Source organism: Actinia tenebrosa, unplaced genomic scaffold (assembly GCF_029948245.1).
Source record: "Actinia tenebrosa isolate PJP-AT-01 unplaced genomic scaffold, QUT_ActTen_1.0 PGA_scaffold14__42_contigs__length_11649687, whole genome shotgun sequence".
Classification (NCBI taxonomy): Eukaryota; Metazoa; Cnidaria; class Anthozoa; order Actiniaria; family Actiniidae; genus Actinia; species Actinia tenebrosa.
The window spans coordinates 6,747,689-6,764,253 of NW_028292574.1; the positions used below are offsets into that span (position 1 = coordinate 6,747,689).

A 16,565-nucleotide genomic window follows, 5' to 3' on the forward strand; every position below is an offset into this window, starting at 1 on the left:
TGAAAATTTTTTATATGTTAATTGTGTTGGTTGACAAGTTTGCTTCATGAATCCCTTTTATACTACTGTATACTCACGTAGCATCGATTGGAAAATTTTAATACGATATATTACTCTAATTTGTTTAAACACGTATGGTTGAGGAGCTGTTGCTCGTTAAAAGAATATGAAAATATGTATATGTGAAAAAATGCTAATGGCACCCTTTATTTAGCTCACGGCACGAACACGGTCGTGACATGATGGCGAGCATCTTCTTGTGCAGAAAGTAAGAATTCTTCCAAAAGATATTCTATTTGATCGGAAATAGAAATTTCGGTTGAGACGGATTCATTGAGTTTGAAGAAGCTAAATAATAATAATTTTATCATTTTCCTTCAAACTTCGATTTAAAATGCGTTTGAAAGTGAATGATTGCTGTTGAATACAGCACAATTAACCGACGGGGGGTCATAGGACGGCGACGTGTCAAAGCGATGTTGAACTAAGTTTAAGTCAAGCAGAAGAAGAAAACGAAGAGGAAGGAGGAGGAGGAGGAGGAGGAGGAGAGGAGGAGGAGAAACGTTGCATAATAGGGTAACCTTATTAAAATGTAGCTATTAACAGCCTCACCATTTTGTACCATAATAAATCGAGCAATTAAGCTAGATTATAGTGTCCATTTCCTTGTTGACTTTCTAGGAGGGCCATGAATTTCTTACTCGGAGTGAAGGGGTGAGTGCTACGACCATTTAAAAAAAGTTTTCTGCGAATTTCCCCACAGGCAGCCCTCCCCCCTCAAATGACAACGTACACTTCCTTGAATAAACCACTGAATGTGGGAGCTGTAACTTCATTTTACGCTTGATACTTTACGACCCAGACTACCTTGCGAGTGTCAAGTTCGAAACTGTATACAGGAAATCAGTTTACATAAGCACGAATCCACTTGACTTAAAGCCCTAACAGAATTCACTTGACTTAAATACTTTAGTCTCGTCTTTCAGATGGCAGTAGTTCAAGGTTTGGCCACATTATTCTACATCATTTCTGTTACTACGTTTGTCTGGGCTGCAGGTAAGAATAAATTTATTTTGATTTGCAATGATGTCAAATGTTATCTCAATCCTAGATCCAAATAATATACTTATCTATATTGAATAAATGAAATAAATGTGAGTAAATATGCTATAATTAGTTTTAGAGAGCAATTTAAGGACGAGGGGTAAAAGTTATGGTCCCTACTCAAACAGAGTTTATATTCAGCATTGCACATTAATTCGCAGAATATTTAGTGAGGTCTTAAGCTGGTTTTTATTTCCGACTGAAAGAGTCGCGTTATCTTCTCAACTATATTCATGAATAAGGAAAACAAGACCCTGGTACAAGGTACAGTGTGCTACCTTGGATTAACCATGTATCTTAGTCTCTATGAATGTAAAGGTTTTGAATATACTGATAGAGGTAGAGATAAGGAAATAACAGCATAAGTACATACGTCATCGCTTTGTGCTGCTTTGGTAAAAGGAATCAAATGGACTACTTCGACGATACGGCGGATATCTTGCCTGGGGAAGAACAAAACAAAGATGACGGAAATAATAGGGAGTCTCGTCTGTTTTTTTGTTTTTTTGTTTTTTTTGTTTTTTTAAAATAATGGGTAAAGGTGATTAATTCATCTTTTGTTGTATTCTCTTGTGGTGAGCAGTTAATATCAATCAACGTCATTACTCTATAATGAAGCCTAATTTAAAGCCTTTATGCCTTGCGATCCGAAGATGGCCACCGTATCGTCCAAGTAGTTCATTCCTTTTAGTCATCTTGGAAGCAGAGCTTCTCTTGTGAAAGTAATTTTTTATACGAAGGATATAAGTCCTATAAAATAGTCTGTCGTCACGCGGCTATGGCTTCAACCCTTCAAGGCACATTCGCTTTCTAGGGGAGGAAAGGAATTTTGTTCTGTAAATTGGCAAGCATTTCGAAAAGTATAATGTCGAAAAAATTAAGGCAAGGACACGTTTTATTGAAAAGTGACGTTTCGGGGTCGTCATGACACCATTACCAAGCTTACAGGAAAGGACGCAAAGATAACTAAGTTATACATTTTTATAATTGATCACTTGAATAGTTTGGCCCTAAGGGTATCTGATTGAACATTGAGAGAAGGATTTTTTACCATGTGAGCATTTCAAAAATCTAACAATCAAATTTGTTTTTACATTTTTAGAGAATAGATTTTCGAGAATAGATTTTTAGGCACAAAGCCATGTTCATATCTGCCGGTTTACCAATCGTAGGAGGTAGTCAGATTCCTATGTTCTTCATAACGTTCTTCATTCCCTCATTTAAGATGGTAAGGCAAGCTAATCTTTGCTCAAGACTTCCAGAATTGCTTTACAGTTGATATTTTTGTATTTTTATGGACAGTCGTAAATAAGTGGCCCTTTTTGTTAAAGAAAATGTCTTTTTCTAATGAGTGAAGTTGAACATTTGCATTAGACCCGTTTCAATATGAGACCAATATATATAAGAGCTTCGACCAAATGGAATCTTTGATATATTGTTATGTACCAAGCCAAAACAGTTATAATATAACTTCGACCGGCCATTAAAAATAAACGTATACACTAGTGAGTGACTTCAGAATGAACGCACTTATTGCGATATTCTTTCACATGAATTGGCTTGTTTTGAAGACCTAGCTTTTTCCATTACATCGACCTTTGCTTGTTCGAGCAGAAAATTTCACTTCAATTATTCATCAAAGTATCCAAAAAAATTTCCGTATAGGTCTGGTATAGGTCTATTGTTTCCCTTTATACTGACATTCGTTTGTTCATGCAGAAATTTCCGATTCGAGTGCTCAAAGCAAAATTCCGTATAGGCAACGACAATTGAAAACTGTGTTTACTGAACGTGGTAATTAAAAAGTCCGATTTATTCGTGTAACTCGGCTCAGTCTTGAATTGCAGCAATCAAACGAAAATACAGAATATTCTAGCATTTAGGAAAGTATTTCTCGGTTCACCCTGCGCTCTCAGCATGCAAATAAAAACAAAGGTCCTCAAGTTCTATTCGTGTGACTTCACGACGCTTGTTTTGAATACCGCTCTCAAACCCCCCGTTAAGCTTTATTAGTTTCAACCCTACTTACATAAGAATAAGGTAGCCCTTGTTATAACCCCAAATTGGTATTAAAATACAGTGACAACAGAATCAAGAGGGTCTGTTACCTAAAAAGGCATCAGATAGCGTACATTTTATAATTAGTCATTTCAGATTGAAAGTGAAGTGCTGCGAATTGATTTGTCTTTTTCCTTAATATATAAGTCAATATAGTATGTTATCTATAGTAGAACGACTCCATTTGTGAATAGGACAGAATTGCGCACATAAAAGTGCCGAAAAACTCATAAATGAACATTGCCTCCCCCGAGAAATGTAACTGAACTGTTTATGACCTTGTTGAATACGTTGGTCGAACGAAGGAAGACCATGAGGGTGCGCAGTGCTCATCTGTGCATAATGTAATAAAACAGCGCTCGCAGCAATTAGGTTATTACGTTTTTATTATTTTCAACTTCAAAAAGGGGTGGCTGCCCGCCAAATATATAGCCTCCTGGATCCGCCCTTGAAATAGTGGACACCAAAAACGCATAAAAATCCATATGCGATACTTTATATTTCAGATGATTGTCGAGACCTTGCTCTTGGCATGCAGAATATTGTCATACCAGCTGACAAGATTACAACATCTTCAGGGACAGCAGGTGACCAGGCCAGACTAAACTACACTAATGGGCCATCGTGGTGTGCTATGGGAAATGATGATAATCCTTATTTACAGATTGACTTAGGGACCCCGCACATCATCTGTGCTGTGTCAACACAGGGTGAGCACCAGAAAAAACGATGGGTCAAGACTTTTCAGCTTAATTGTTCTAATGATGGGAAGACTTATCATCCATACAGGGAGAATGGCAACGCACAACAGGTCAGAGGGCACGTGCACACTAAATCATTTCCATTTTTGTAAAATTACAAAATTATTATTATTTCTAATATTTCTATTATTATTATTATTATTATTATTATCATTATTATTATTATAAAAAAATTAATATATATATATATATATTATAATGGCATTGAAATTATGAACTTTAAATCCTTTATAGTTTTTATTTTTATTTTTGTTTATCATTATCTTAAAACATTAAGCATTGGAACTTTAGTAGCTTTGGAGCGAGTGTATTTCTATTTCCATTAAGACATGCATAGACTATTAAGGTATATTTAAATTAAATCATCATTATTATTTAAAAAAATATTATTATTATTATTATTGTTATCGTTATTGTTGAGGGTCTTTCCTCACGCAGCACCCATGTTGCAGAAACCATAGGTTTTCCATGTGTAGCCTCACACTCAAGCATTTCAGAGCAAGGTTTTTCATCATGGGAATATACATGCACCATTTGATTAGCGTCTATGTTTCTGCGACACAGATTTGTCACGTTTTCTCGAGTTTTTGCTTCCGTACATGAAATTTCCAGCCAAAAGTCTGAATGTCTGATAAAAGGTACACGACCAGAGGTCGCAAAGATTGAAACTTTTAAAAAGCGTACCAAAGTATTCATATCATTTTTTGGTGCATTTTCAGACATTTTATGGTAATGTGGATAATTCTGGGATCGTGAAGCAGATTCTGTACCAAGGAATCATTGCCAGATATCTACGTATTCTACCCACAATGCACCATGGAGCTGTTTGTATGAGAGCTGAGATATATGGAGTAAAACTCCAGTCAGGTAAGATAAAAAAACCTTATAGTTATCTTTAGAGATGGAACAGCCCTCTTTTCCTTGAGTGAATGCTTTCTCATTTGGGACCACGTGCATGCTTTGAGGGGGAAAAAATGTTTGAGTCGTATTCATATTTATGTGTCTTCTCATGCGCAACCGGTAAATAAAGAAATAATACTCTAAGGAATGGCTGGTGGTCTGAAATGAAAAAACGTCACGCCCTAATCTAAGAAGGTTGTTGTGACTGCATTATTGTAACATATTATCTACTACATCTATTTATTTCTTCTCAGCCTCTAAAGTAAACTACGCCTACCATAAAACAGCAACACAGTCCACTACTGGTTGGGGTGGACCGCCTGATCGTGCAGTTGATGGGAATCGTAATCCAAACTATGATACTGGTAAAAGCTGCACCCACACGGCCGATTCTGACAACGAGCTCTGGTGGATGGTTGATCTTGGTCAGAGTATACCTGTGTATGAGGTGTTCATTGTTAATAGGGATACTAACTCCGAGAGACTGCATGACTTTCTAATTCTTATTGGTAAATAATTCTATTTAATACTAAATTTAAACAATAGGGCGTCACAGAAGAATGACTAGGTGAATAATTAACGTTGTGAAGAAGCATTAAAAAATATTTTTTATTTATACGCGGTAGGCATTAAAGCTAAGAGCTTGTGGGGCCGTGTATCCTCCACACACACTCCTTACAACATTCGAATATTCTATACACACAACTCTTAACTCACATGTTGATTTTTACGGAGGGAGGAAACCGTAGAACCCGGAGAAAACCCTCATAGCATAGGAGAGAACAACACATCAAACAAACTCGATTCACATGTGGCGACCGCAGGGCTCGAACCAGGAACCCGTTAAACTCACAGTGCTGAAAGACGACGCGTTAGCCGCGAACGCCACCCATGCTAAAGCATTTTCCTTTTGAAACGCGACCTGCATTTTTTGGAATGGCGTCGTGATTTTGTCAGCCAAATTAAGGCTGCATTTACTCATAGAGCTGGTCGATGCGGGTAGCTATTTACAAATTCATAGTTTTTTTTTCCGTAAAAATTGGTACTCTATTCACATACGATGCCGAGTTCGGAAAGCGAACGACGGATAATCCACAACCGGGAGAACGAAGCCTGGAAGGGGATGAACAAACAATGAATGGTGAGATAAAACAAATAAGGCAGCTCACATGTAGAACAATAAATATTGTTCACCATAATCCATGCTTTCTTTGTTTTTGTTATTTTGTCCAATCCCAAGCTTCGCTCTGCCAGTGGACACCGACCCCGGCAAACGCGGGTCACATTGGTAAAAGGCCAGTGTTCTCACCGCTACGCCACCCGTGCTTCTCTAGGACAATTGGCCACTTGGAAACGAGTTGAGGACTGGGAACGCGCTTTTAAAAATTAACCTAGTTGAAAAAAACCATAACAAAAAAAAGTTCATCGAAATCAGTAGATTTCTGGAGTTTCAAGATTTTGGTTTAAAAACATTTTGTGTAGCAACCTCCCAAACATCTCAAAAATAACAATAACAAAAATGTATGGTTACTGGGGACGCTTGTCCCTAGTGAACAAACATTTCTTTATCATTTTTGGTATTTTTGATTGCTTATAATTTAGCTGTTACTTAGCCAATCAATGCCATACTGCAGAAACCTATTAGTTGTGATATGTTCTTTCTCGTCATGAAAATAATTTTTTTAATAACATTAATTATCAATACCTTCTGATATACTTGTTCCCAATCGATCCTTCACTCGTTTCTCAAGTGGCCAATAAAAAAGAGCGAGGACAATAGCTGTATTAATGTCTTTGTATGAAATGATTAATAACACTAATATCTTTCATTACTAGGTGGGAGTTCAAGCAATGGTGGTAAATCCAATCCCGTTTGTAACAGTGTGCAGGGTTCACTGCCCCCTGGGATTGGAACGTCTATCTACTGCCATCAAAGCATGATGGGACGGTTCTTGACTATCACGCTTGACAATCATGGGGAAGTCCTCACATTATGTGAAGTTGAAGTTTACACTGAAGGTGACTGACTGCAAAATAGCTTTGTCTGGATGAGTGTTAAGAGACGATTCCCGCGAGATGCGAGCGCTTTTGTGAGCGCTTTTGCGCAGACATGAAAACGAGGCATTTTTGCGCAGTATTTACAAGAAACCGATTATTTTCATTGCAAAATGTGTCATCTGCATACAGGAAACATCTAGATTCCAGAGAATCTGAGATATCGTTAATACAAATTAGAAAAAGTAACGGTCCTAAAACCGAGCCCTGTGGCACGCCGGCAGTAATATTTATCCGATCAGAACACTGACCAACGATAATAACTCACTGATATCGATCAGCAAGATAACTTCGAAACCACTTAAGAAGAGGATCTCTTATAACAATAGCCTCAAGTTTGTAGATAAGACCTTTGTGCCAGACACGATCAAAAGCCTTACTAATATCCAAAAACACCATACGAACCTCTGCCATTTTCAAGTGCTTCATATATAGAATGAACGATATAAATCAGTTGATTCACTGTAGAGTCCCTCGGAGGAAAACCCGATTGCAAAGGATAAAAGAAACATTTATCATCAAGAAATTTGTATAAATATTTAAAAACGATCTTTTCCAAAATCTTAGAAAGTGATGGGAGAAGATGGGCGCTACGTAATTATTTTTAATTTGATGATCATCGTTTTTAAACAAAGGTATTACATTAGACATTTTCCATTCCTTGGGAAACTTACCAATACTCAAACGCTCATTAAAAAACAAAGTCAACAGAACAGAAATTACCGGGGAACATAATTTTATGACCTTATTACTGATCCCATCATGATCACAAGCTTTAGAAACATCCAGGGAGGTTATAATCTTATTAATTTCTACATTGGAAGTTTTTAAACAAAAGACAGTTATTGTTTCCGGAGGAAGGTGAAAACAAGCTGGGATATTTTTGGTTTGATTAGGAACGATTGCTTGACTTGCAAAGAAATTATCAAAAAGTTGTGCTTTTTGTTTAGCATCAGTAATGATGTTATTGTCTATAATTAGAGGAATAGTTGTCGGAATTATGTTACCATAAATGGATTTTACAATAAACCACCATTTTTTCTTGGTTGTTGACGGGTCCGAAATTTCTCGATTGATTATTTCGGAGTGTTTAATTTTAGCTTGACGTATCAGAGAAGTCGTTAAGTTTCTTTGCTGCTTGTATTTTCCTTTGAGAAAACTTTTTTCAAAAGCCAATTTCGTTTTCTAATTGCTAAGCGAACTTCACTATTCATCCACGTTTTGTCTGTAGGCCGAACAGTAATTAGCCTCTTTGGAATAATTATTAAGTGTGTCATTCAACAGCCTCATCCAATCACTATGAATTTCATTTATATCTCTCTCGGGGGACACCACAGTGTGCTAATCGATATGTGAAAGTTTATTTTGAATGCCATCAATATCACAGTTCTTAAAATTCCAAACAGAACGACTGAAGGCTTTAACTTTATGAAATGACGGTAGCTTTTTCCCAAAAATGAAATTATGATCGCAGTTAGACGGCGGACTGTCAGTGCCTGAATGAACAAATAAACCAGGAACGTTTGTAATAATTAAATCTAAAGTTGAACAAGCGTCACGGGTAATGCGAGATATCTATTCTCATGGCAGGGTTACGATACAAAATCATGTGACGATATTTATTGAACCAATCAAAGCGCGTAATATCACTGCTCATTCGAAGTACGAGAATACGGCGTCATCATGATAACGAAACGACACCAAGGGTGGATCCAGCCAAAATTGTAGGGGGGGGGGGGGGGCTAATTGAGTTTATGGGGGGGGGGGGGGGGGACTAATTAAGTCTTTTACGTCAACACAACGGAAAACAATAAAAAAGCATATAATTTTTGTTTTGTTTTGATTTTTGTTTTTTGTGCCCATTTTTGCCCCCCCCTCCCCCCCCCCCCCCCCCCATCCCCTCCCCACTGGATTCGTCCTTGGACACTTTAATGCGTGTTTTTTACAGTTATAAGAAATTTACTATGAAAATTCAAATTTCGACTTCGTTTATCTGTACTGATAGTGTGAGGGGGTGAAGGGCGCACCTTCTAGCGCTTTATGTATGATCCCCTGGCTCGAGAGAAATGGGGCAAATACTCCCTACGTTATCGAAGTAAAATTTTATAATTAATAACTTCTCACGCGCTGATTGGTTATTTTTTATCATCAATGAGAGGAAAGAGAGATAAATCTGACGTCAACGAGCGCGCGCTCTTTCCGTTGGTCGTTTTGATCGCTAAAAATGAGAAGTTTTTATCGTTTTTGTTATTGTAAAAAACAAATAGACGTCAGTTTTTTTATGTGTCGGTCCTCTTATTGAGGCGTAGCCGAGTGGATCCGCATACTACTTTGACAATGTGTCAGTGATGACGCAATTTATAGTCAACACATAAGAAACTGATGTCTATTTGTTAAATTTAGCTTTACCTTTTATTTACCTTTTATTTACCTTTTTAATAAACACTTTTTTCCCTCAATTAATAGAAACTATAAAATATTTATAGTAGATACAGTTTTAGAAGCACAATTTTTCTTTATTTTTAGATTATACGCGATTAGCCATTGGTATATCCAATAGCAGCGCCGTGCCAGACAACAGAATGTCAGCAAGCTCTAATTATAGTAACACGAGGACTGCAGCCAAAGCCAGGCTCCTTGGTAACAGCTCATGGAGACCACGTGACGATGATACCAAACCATGGTTACGAATAGACCTTGGAGAGATTTACTACGTGTGTGCTGTGGCTACACAAGGTGAACCGAACAGTGACGAGAGGACAGTAAAGTACAAAGTTAAAGGATCTATAGATGATCTACGATGGGTGCCCGTAAAAAGCAAAACTTTGGAAAAGGAAATGGTAAATCAATTGAGGGAAATATATATATATATAATATATAAATACTGATTGATCAACTTAAAACGCTATGAACAAAACAGTCTACAATTGTATTGTCCGTCCTTGCGATCGAAAATCATTACATGTCCACATATATTGTTGAACATGGACTTTGTGAGGTTTTGAGCATCAGCGGATTTGTAGCACTCTCTGTTTAGGATTTGTGGCATTTTCAAAGATCGGACTGGGAAGGAGGGGGGAGGATGGAAACTCTACACTTTGGTTCTCCTGTAACTTTATTTCTCGATGTGTTCAGGCTTTTACTGGTAACGAAAATAATTCAACAATCATCATCAAGCATTCCTTGCCAAGTCCTCTAGCAGCTAGATTTGTACGGTTCTATCCTTTAGAAAAGATTGAAGCATACGCCCTTAGAGTGGAAATATATGGTGTTACCAAAGAACCAGGTACGCATCTCAATTGTCTTGTTAAGAAAGCAGATGTAAATTCTGAGTTGATGTTTGGGGGGTGGGGTGGGGATATAGGAATAACTTTAGATGACTGCACACTCAATACAGAATTCTCAAGTTATAAAATAGAAGCTTGTCAAACGTATAAGCAAACATAAAAAAGCGATTTTGTATTTTTTTGTTAGCTCCACCGTTACCACCACCGATAGGGAACAAAGAACTGCATCCCAGTCACGGTTCGCATGCAGACTTGGTGTGCAGAGCAGAAAGAGGACTGAGCATCAAATGGTACCATAACGATACAGACATTACAAGTTACTCTATCAGTACAGCAAGAACAGGATCAATACTCATATCAACACTACGTGTAAACTACACATCAGCTGAAGATGTTTATGACAAATATTCTTGTGACAAAGCGCTAAGACACTGTACCAGTTTGGACTACATATGTCAAGTCGATTATGGTTCATACAGAAAACTACAAAGTAGTGGAAAAATATCCACATTATTAGGTATGTATTTTTGTTTTCGGTTTTTAATTTCTTTTTTTTTTAAAGACCTTTTTATAAACAGCATAGGAATTTAACTAAGAAGCAAAGGTCTGCAATAATCGGTGATGTGTTTCAGTCAAGACTCAGTGATAGTCCGCGTGGAATTTCAAGGTTGCGCATTCTCTACCTTCCCATTGATTTGTGTGATATATTTCATGCTGAAACGATCCTAACCCTACGATCCTAACCCTATTACAGACGCTCTGCACCGACCATCACGTTATAGCAGCCATGACCGACAGGAAACGAGATAAATTTGGATCGTTGTTCCTCTTGTCGTGGCTGCCACCACGTGAGGTTGCAATGCCTCTATACTGAGATCAGCAGACAAAAGTTAATTTCGCTGTTTTTCTACAAAATGTAGTGCCCACGAGACCAAGACATCTTAACGCCACAATCAACCCTCAACGTGGGATCCAAAGACCAACTGTAACGTTGAAGTGGGAGAAACCAATGAGAGCCATTGGAAATATAACAAGCTATACCCTATTTTATAACTATGTCATTGATAAAAATAGCAATATGACGTCATTGACCATTACGGATTTTACGAGCATGAGTTACACGGTTGAAGTGATTGGTGGAGCTCATTTTGAATTCTATTTGAAAGCCAATGCAAATGGTCTTATTGGAGATCCCTCTGAAACCTGGACTGCAAACATTCAAGAATGTAGTAAGTATTGTTCAAATTCGGCTGATCATATGCTTGTATAATGTTCTAATAAGTTGCAGATACGTGCTAATCATATCCTAAAGCCGGATGACCGTATGACTTTTGAAATTTTATCGATTCCCTTTGAAGGACCAAAGTCAAGGCATGGCTAATTATCAAATCAAATTGGAATTTAGCGGGTTAGGTTTTACGAAGGGAAGAAAACTGTAGAACCTGGAGAAAAACCCTTGAATCTGGGGAGAGACCTAACAAACTCTAATTAAATGTGATGTCGAGTCAATGAATCGAATCTGACAACTTAGAGGTGGGAGGTAAGAGAGGAGTGCACCACCGTACGTCAGCTTGATTTCCTCGACTTCTTTAGTTGCATTAAATACGAAGGATGCGTTAATATACCTAATTACCTTCTTTTGTAAATTGCCCATTTCAAGTCATATGATATGAAGTTCTCTGGAGAAATGTTTTATTATATCCACATGAATAAACTTCAAAAAGATAAAGAAACAATTGTCTAGAGAACATCATGTAAGCATGACATGGTTTGAAATGGACAATTTACATACGAAGGTAATTAGGTCTATTGATTTCAGTGCAGTGCAAAGGTGCAGTGCAAAGATAAGACTACAGAAATACTCACTCTTATTTTCACTACGCTCAAAACAGAACCGTCATCTGCTCCAGCAAACGTAAAAGTGATCAAGATTGACAATGGAAAATACAACGTGTCATGGGAAGAAATACCCAGAGAGCTAAGCAATGGTAAAATTATTGCCTACGAGATAAATTGGTTTTCCTTGGCTAGACGAATGCGTCGATCACCTGCCGTATCCCGTGCAACTAATGCTAGCGAGTCACCATACATGCTGGTGAGCATAAGCCTTACAGACAACATGAAGTACAACCTCACTGTACGAGGATACACCATTGGAGGTCCTGGTCCATTTAGCGACCCTATCGTTCTTAAAATAGGTAAGTTATATATTAACAAGAGCTCAATGAACCACTTCGACGATACAAAGGTCCTCAAGTCCGATTTGTTTGACTTCACGACGCTTGTTTTGAATGCCACTCTCAAACCCCCTGTTAAGCTTTAGTTTCAAACCTAATTACATAAAGATAAGGCAACCCTTGTTATATCCACAAATTAGTATCAAAATACAGTGGCAACAGAATCAAGGGGGTTTGTTACCTAGAAAGGTATTAAATAGCGTACAATTTATAGTTAGGTTATTACATTCTTATTATTTTCGACTTCAAAGAGAGGTGGCTACCCGCCAAATATATAGCCCTCCTGGATCCGCCCTTGAAATAGTGGACACCAAAAACGCATAAAAATCGATATGCGATACTTTATATTTCAGATGAGTGTCGAGACCTTGCTCTTGGCATGCAGAACAGAGTCATACCAGCTGACAAGATTACAGCATCTTCAGGGACAGCAGGTGATCAGGCCAGACTAAACTACACTAATGGACCATCGTGGTGTGCTATGGGAAATGACACTAGCCCTCATCTACAGATTGACTTAGGGACCCCTCACATCATCTGTGCTGTGTCAACACAGGGTGACCACCAGACAAAACGATGGGTCAAGGCATTTCAGCTTAATTGTTCTGATGATGGGAAGACTTATCATCCATACAGGGAGCACGGCAACACACAACAGGTCAGATGGCGCAATAAATCATTTTAATTTTTGTAACATCACAAAATCTGCCTGAGAGGATCACGATCTATTAGAAGAACACTTGACACTCAAAACGTGGACTTCTCCCTCGATAACTCTACCGCCCGCATAATCAATTTTTTTAATAAAATAGGCTTTATAAATTTTTTTTTAATATGTATATGTAAATATAAGACCAATACTTATCTGCGCTCATTTTAAACTTGACATTTATTTAGCAATTATTCTTTTAGTATTTGAAATAAAGTTTTTTTAATAATAATAATTGTTTTACTTTTAAATAGTTACTATAATTTCCATGCCTATATATTATTATATAGATATATTTTTATAATATTTTTCTTTATATATACACTCGATTGCAGAAACGTTGTAGTATACATTTATACATATATCTAATTTATTCAGTATATTTAATGATATGCAAAACAGAAAAATCGTTGTATTTATTTATTGTTTGTTTCATTCAATGACTGTCAAAATATTTTTTTCTTATCTATTAGATCGTACAGATTATAAATCAGTTGGTTTTAAACGCTGAAAATGGTTATTTTGCATTATGCATCTCATTAGATAATTGTATAAATGTATAAATGTATACTACGACGTTCCTGCAATCGAGTGTATATATATTAAGATTTAAATATTATTCTATTATAGATCTGGTTACTGAAATTATTATTCTGAGGAATAGGATTTGATACATATTGTTCAATAAAGTTTTATTATTATAAAAATAAGCTAAAAATCTAAATTTATAAAATGGCGCTTTCAGCAACCTGAATGTCTAAGTCTATGTTGTTTATATCATTATAAGTTCTTTTTATAGTCCTTGAGCCTCGTAGACATACAATATATTATTATAAATATTATATTATACATACATATTATTATAAAAATATATATGTATATATATATATAAATATATATATATATATATATATATATAATAATAATAATAATAATGATAATAAGCCTGAGATGAAGAATATCTTTGGAGCAAGATACAAAGATGTATTAAATTACTTAGAATGCAGAAAGCGGTATTAAGCTGCACAGTGAACATTGCCAGAACATTTAAATTAATCACATCTTAAGGACATTTCAAACATTCTAAGTATTTAAATTGCATCTTAAGAACATTGCAGTTAATTTAAGTAAATCTTATTATAAACTTATTTATTTATTTATATATTAATTTAGAAACTACTATTAGAAATAAGACATTTTACGATATAGCTATATATATATATATTCCCCCCCTCTATAATTGGTTTTAAGTGATTGTATTATTAGTCCTGTCATGCTGGTAGGTTACGAAATTACGCCCTATCTAGCTTATCTAATTAGCATTCAAACGTGTTTACTGCTGATAATAATAATAATAATAATAATAATAATAGTAATTATTATTATTATTATTATTATTATTATTATTATTATTATTATTATTATTATTACAATAAGAGCAAGGTTGCGCGCGTTTAAACAAAGGTTTTTCATCATGGGAATATACATGCACCATTTGATTAACGTCTATGTTTCTGCGACTCAGATTTGTCACATTTTCTCGAGTTTTCGCTTCCGTAAATTTCCAGCAAAAATCTAAATGTCTAATTAGAAAAGGTATAGAGGTGGCAAAGACTTAAATTTGAAAAGCGTACTAAAGTATATTTTGGTACATTTTCAGACATTTTATGGTAATGTGGATAATTCTGGAATCGTCAAGCAGATTCTTTACCAAGGAGTCATTGCCAGATATTTACGTATCCTACCCATAATGCACCACGAAGCTGTTTGTATGAGAGCTGAAATATATGGAATACGAATACAATCAGGTAAGATAAAAACACGTTATAGTAATCTTGAGAGATAGAACAGCCCTTGAATGAATGCTTTCTCATTTCGGACCAAGTGCATGTCTTGAGAAAAAAAAGTTTTTTGAGTCGTATTCAAATTCATATGTCTTCTCATGCGCAACCGTTAAACAAAGAAATAATACTCTAGGGAATGGCTGGTGGTCTGAAATGGGAAATCAATACGCCCTGAATCTAAGAAGGTATGTTGTGACTGCATTATCGTATTATATAATCTGCTACATCTATTTATTTCTCCTCAGCCTCTAAAGTAAATTACGCCTACCATAAAACAGCAACACAGTCCAGTACTGGCTGGGGTGGATATCCTGATCATGCAGTTGATGGGGATCGTAATCCAAACTATGATTCTGGTCAAAGCTGCACTCACACCAAGGAGGAGCGCGAGGCCTGGTGGATGGTTGATCTAGGTCAAAGTGTACCTGTCTATGAGGTGTTTATTGTTAATAGGAAACTTAACCCCGAGAGGCTGCACGACTTTCTTATTCTTATTGGTAAATAATTTCATTTAATACTAAATTCAAACAATAAGGCATCACAGCAGAATGACTAGGTGAATCATTAACGCTGCGAGGAAGCATTTTACTTTTGAAACACGACTTGCATTTTTTGGAATGGCGTCGTGATGTTGTCAGCCAAATTAAGGTAACATTCACACATAGAGCTGGTCGATGAGGGTAGCTTTACAAATCCATAGTTTTTAGTAAAAATTGGTACTCTATTCACATACTATGCCGAGTTCGGAAAGCGAACACGGGTCATATTGGTGAAAGGTGAGCGCTCTCACCGGTACGCTACCCGTGCTTCTCTAGGACAATTGGCCATTTGGAGACGAGTTGAGAACTGTGAACGAGTTTTTAGAATTAACCTAGTTAAAAAAAAAAAACCAAAAAACAAAAAAAAAAAACACCATAACGAGAAAGGGTACTTCGAAATTAGTAAATTTCTGGAGTTTCAAATTTTGTGAAGCAGCCTCCTAAACATCTCAAAAATAGTAAAGAAATGTATCGTTACTAGAAACGCTTGTCCCTAGTAAACATACCGGGTTTCATTGGAAAAAATTACCCATACATTTGGAATATTTGCTCTTTTCGGTCTTTTTCCTCTCTTTCCAAAGCAAAAGGATGTTCTTCAAAGTAAAGTTATATAGCACAAGTAAACTGTGTGACACAACATCCTAAATGACCCGTAAATCTTCTGTTCTTTCGCTAACTAGTAGTTAGCGTGTTTTCGAGGCTACGAAAGCTAAGAAACCATAAGAGGCGAATGTATAGTTTTTGCAGGGCCCCTATGGATATCAGCCTAGTTGCTGAAAGGGCTACCCTGTTTAAATAAAGTCTTTATTATATTATAGGCCCGGATAGTATGAGCTTATAAAATCAGCAAAAATACGGTTCTAAATTTTAACAAATTCATATGAATTATATACCAAAATGTTCAGGGAAGCCCGGGGTGTTCAAATCCACTTCTGTTGTTTTGACAGGTTCTGTTTTATTTCAAGGAGAGACGATTTTCTAGCTTGACCTCGGTTATGTCATGCATTTTCTCTTGTAAAATACATCCAATAGCGTACATTCAACTCAAAAAGTACGGTGGTTTTTTCAATG

The 16,565-nt window shown here is 36.5% G+C and overlaps 1 protein-coding gene across 1 annotated transcript in view; it reads left to right on the forward strand.

The window, feature by feature from the left end:
* LOC148911354 (uncharacterized) overlaps nucleotides 1-16,565 on the forward strand; it is a gene marked incomplete in the record, with an annotated part of 110,326 nt that overhangs the window by 209 nt on the left and 93,552 nt on the right. The window contains 13 exon segments of the mRNA XM_089030059.1: nucleotides 987-1,056; nucleotides 3,669-3,973; nucleotides 4,643-4,790; nucleotides 5,078-5,332; nucleotides 6,660-6,842; nucleotides 9,405-9,718; nucleotides 10,014-10,164; nucleotides 10,353-10,682; nucleotides 11,086-11,394; nucleotides 12,058-12,363; nucleotides 12,756-13,060; nucleotides 14,772-14,919; nucleotides 15,201-15,452. Coding sequence (XP_088886185.1) covers nucleotides 987-1,056; nucleotides 3,669-3,973; nucleotides 4,643-4,790; nucleotides 5,078-5,332; nucleotides 6,660-6,842; nucleotides 9,405-9,718; nucleotides 10,014-10,164; nucleotides 10,353-10,682; nucleotides 11,086-11,394; nucleotides 12,058-12,363; nucleotides 12,756-13,060; nucleotides 14,772-14,919; nucleotides 15,201-15,452 — 3,076 coding nt within the window.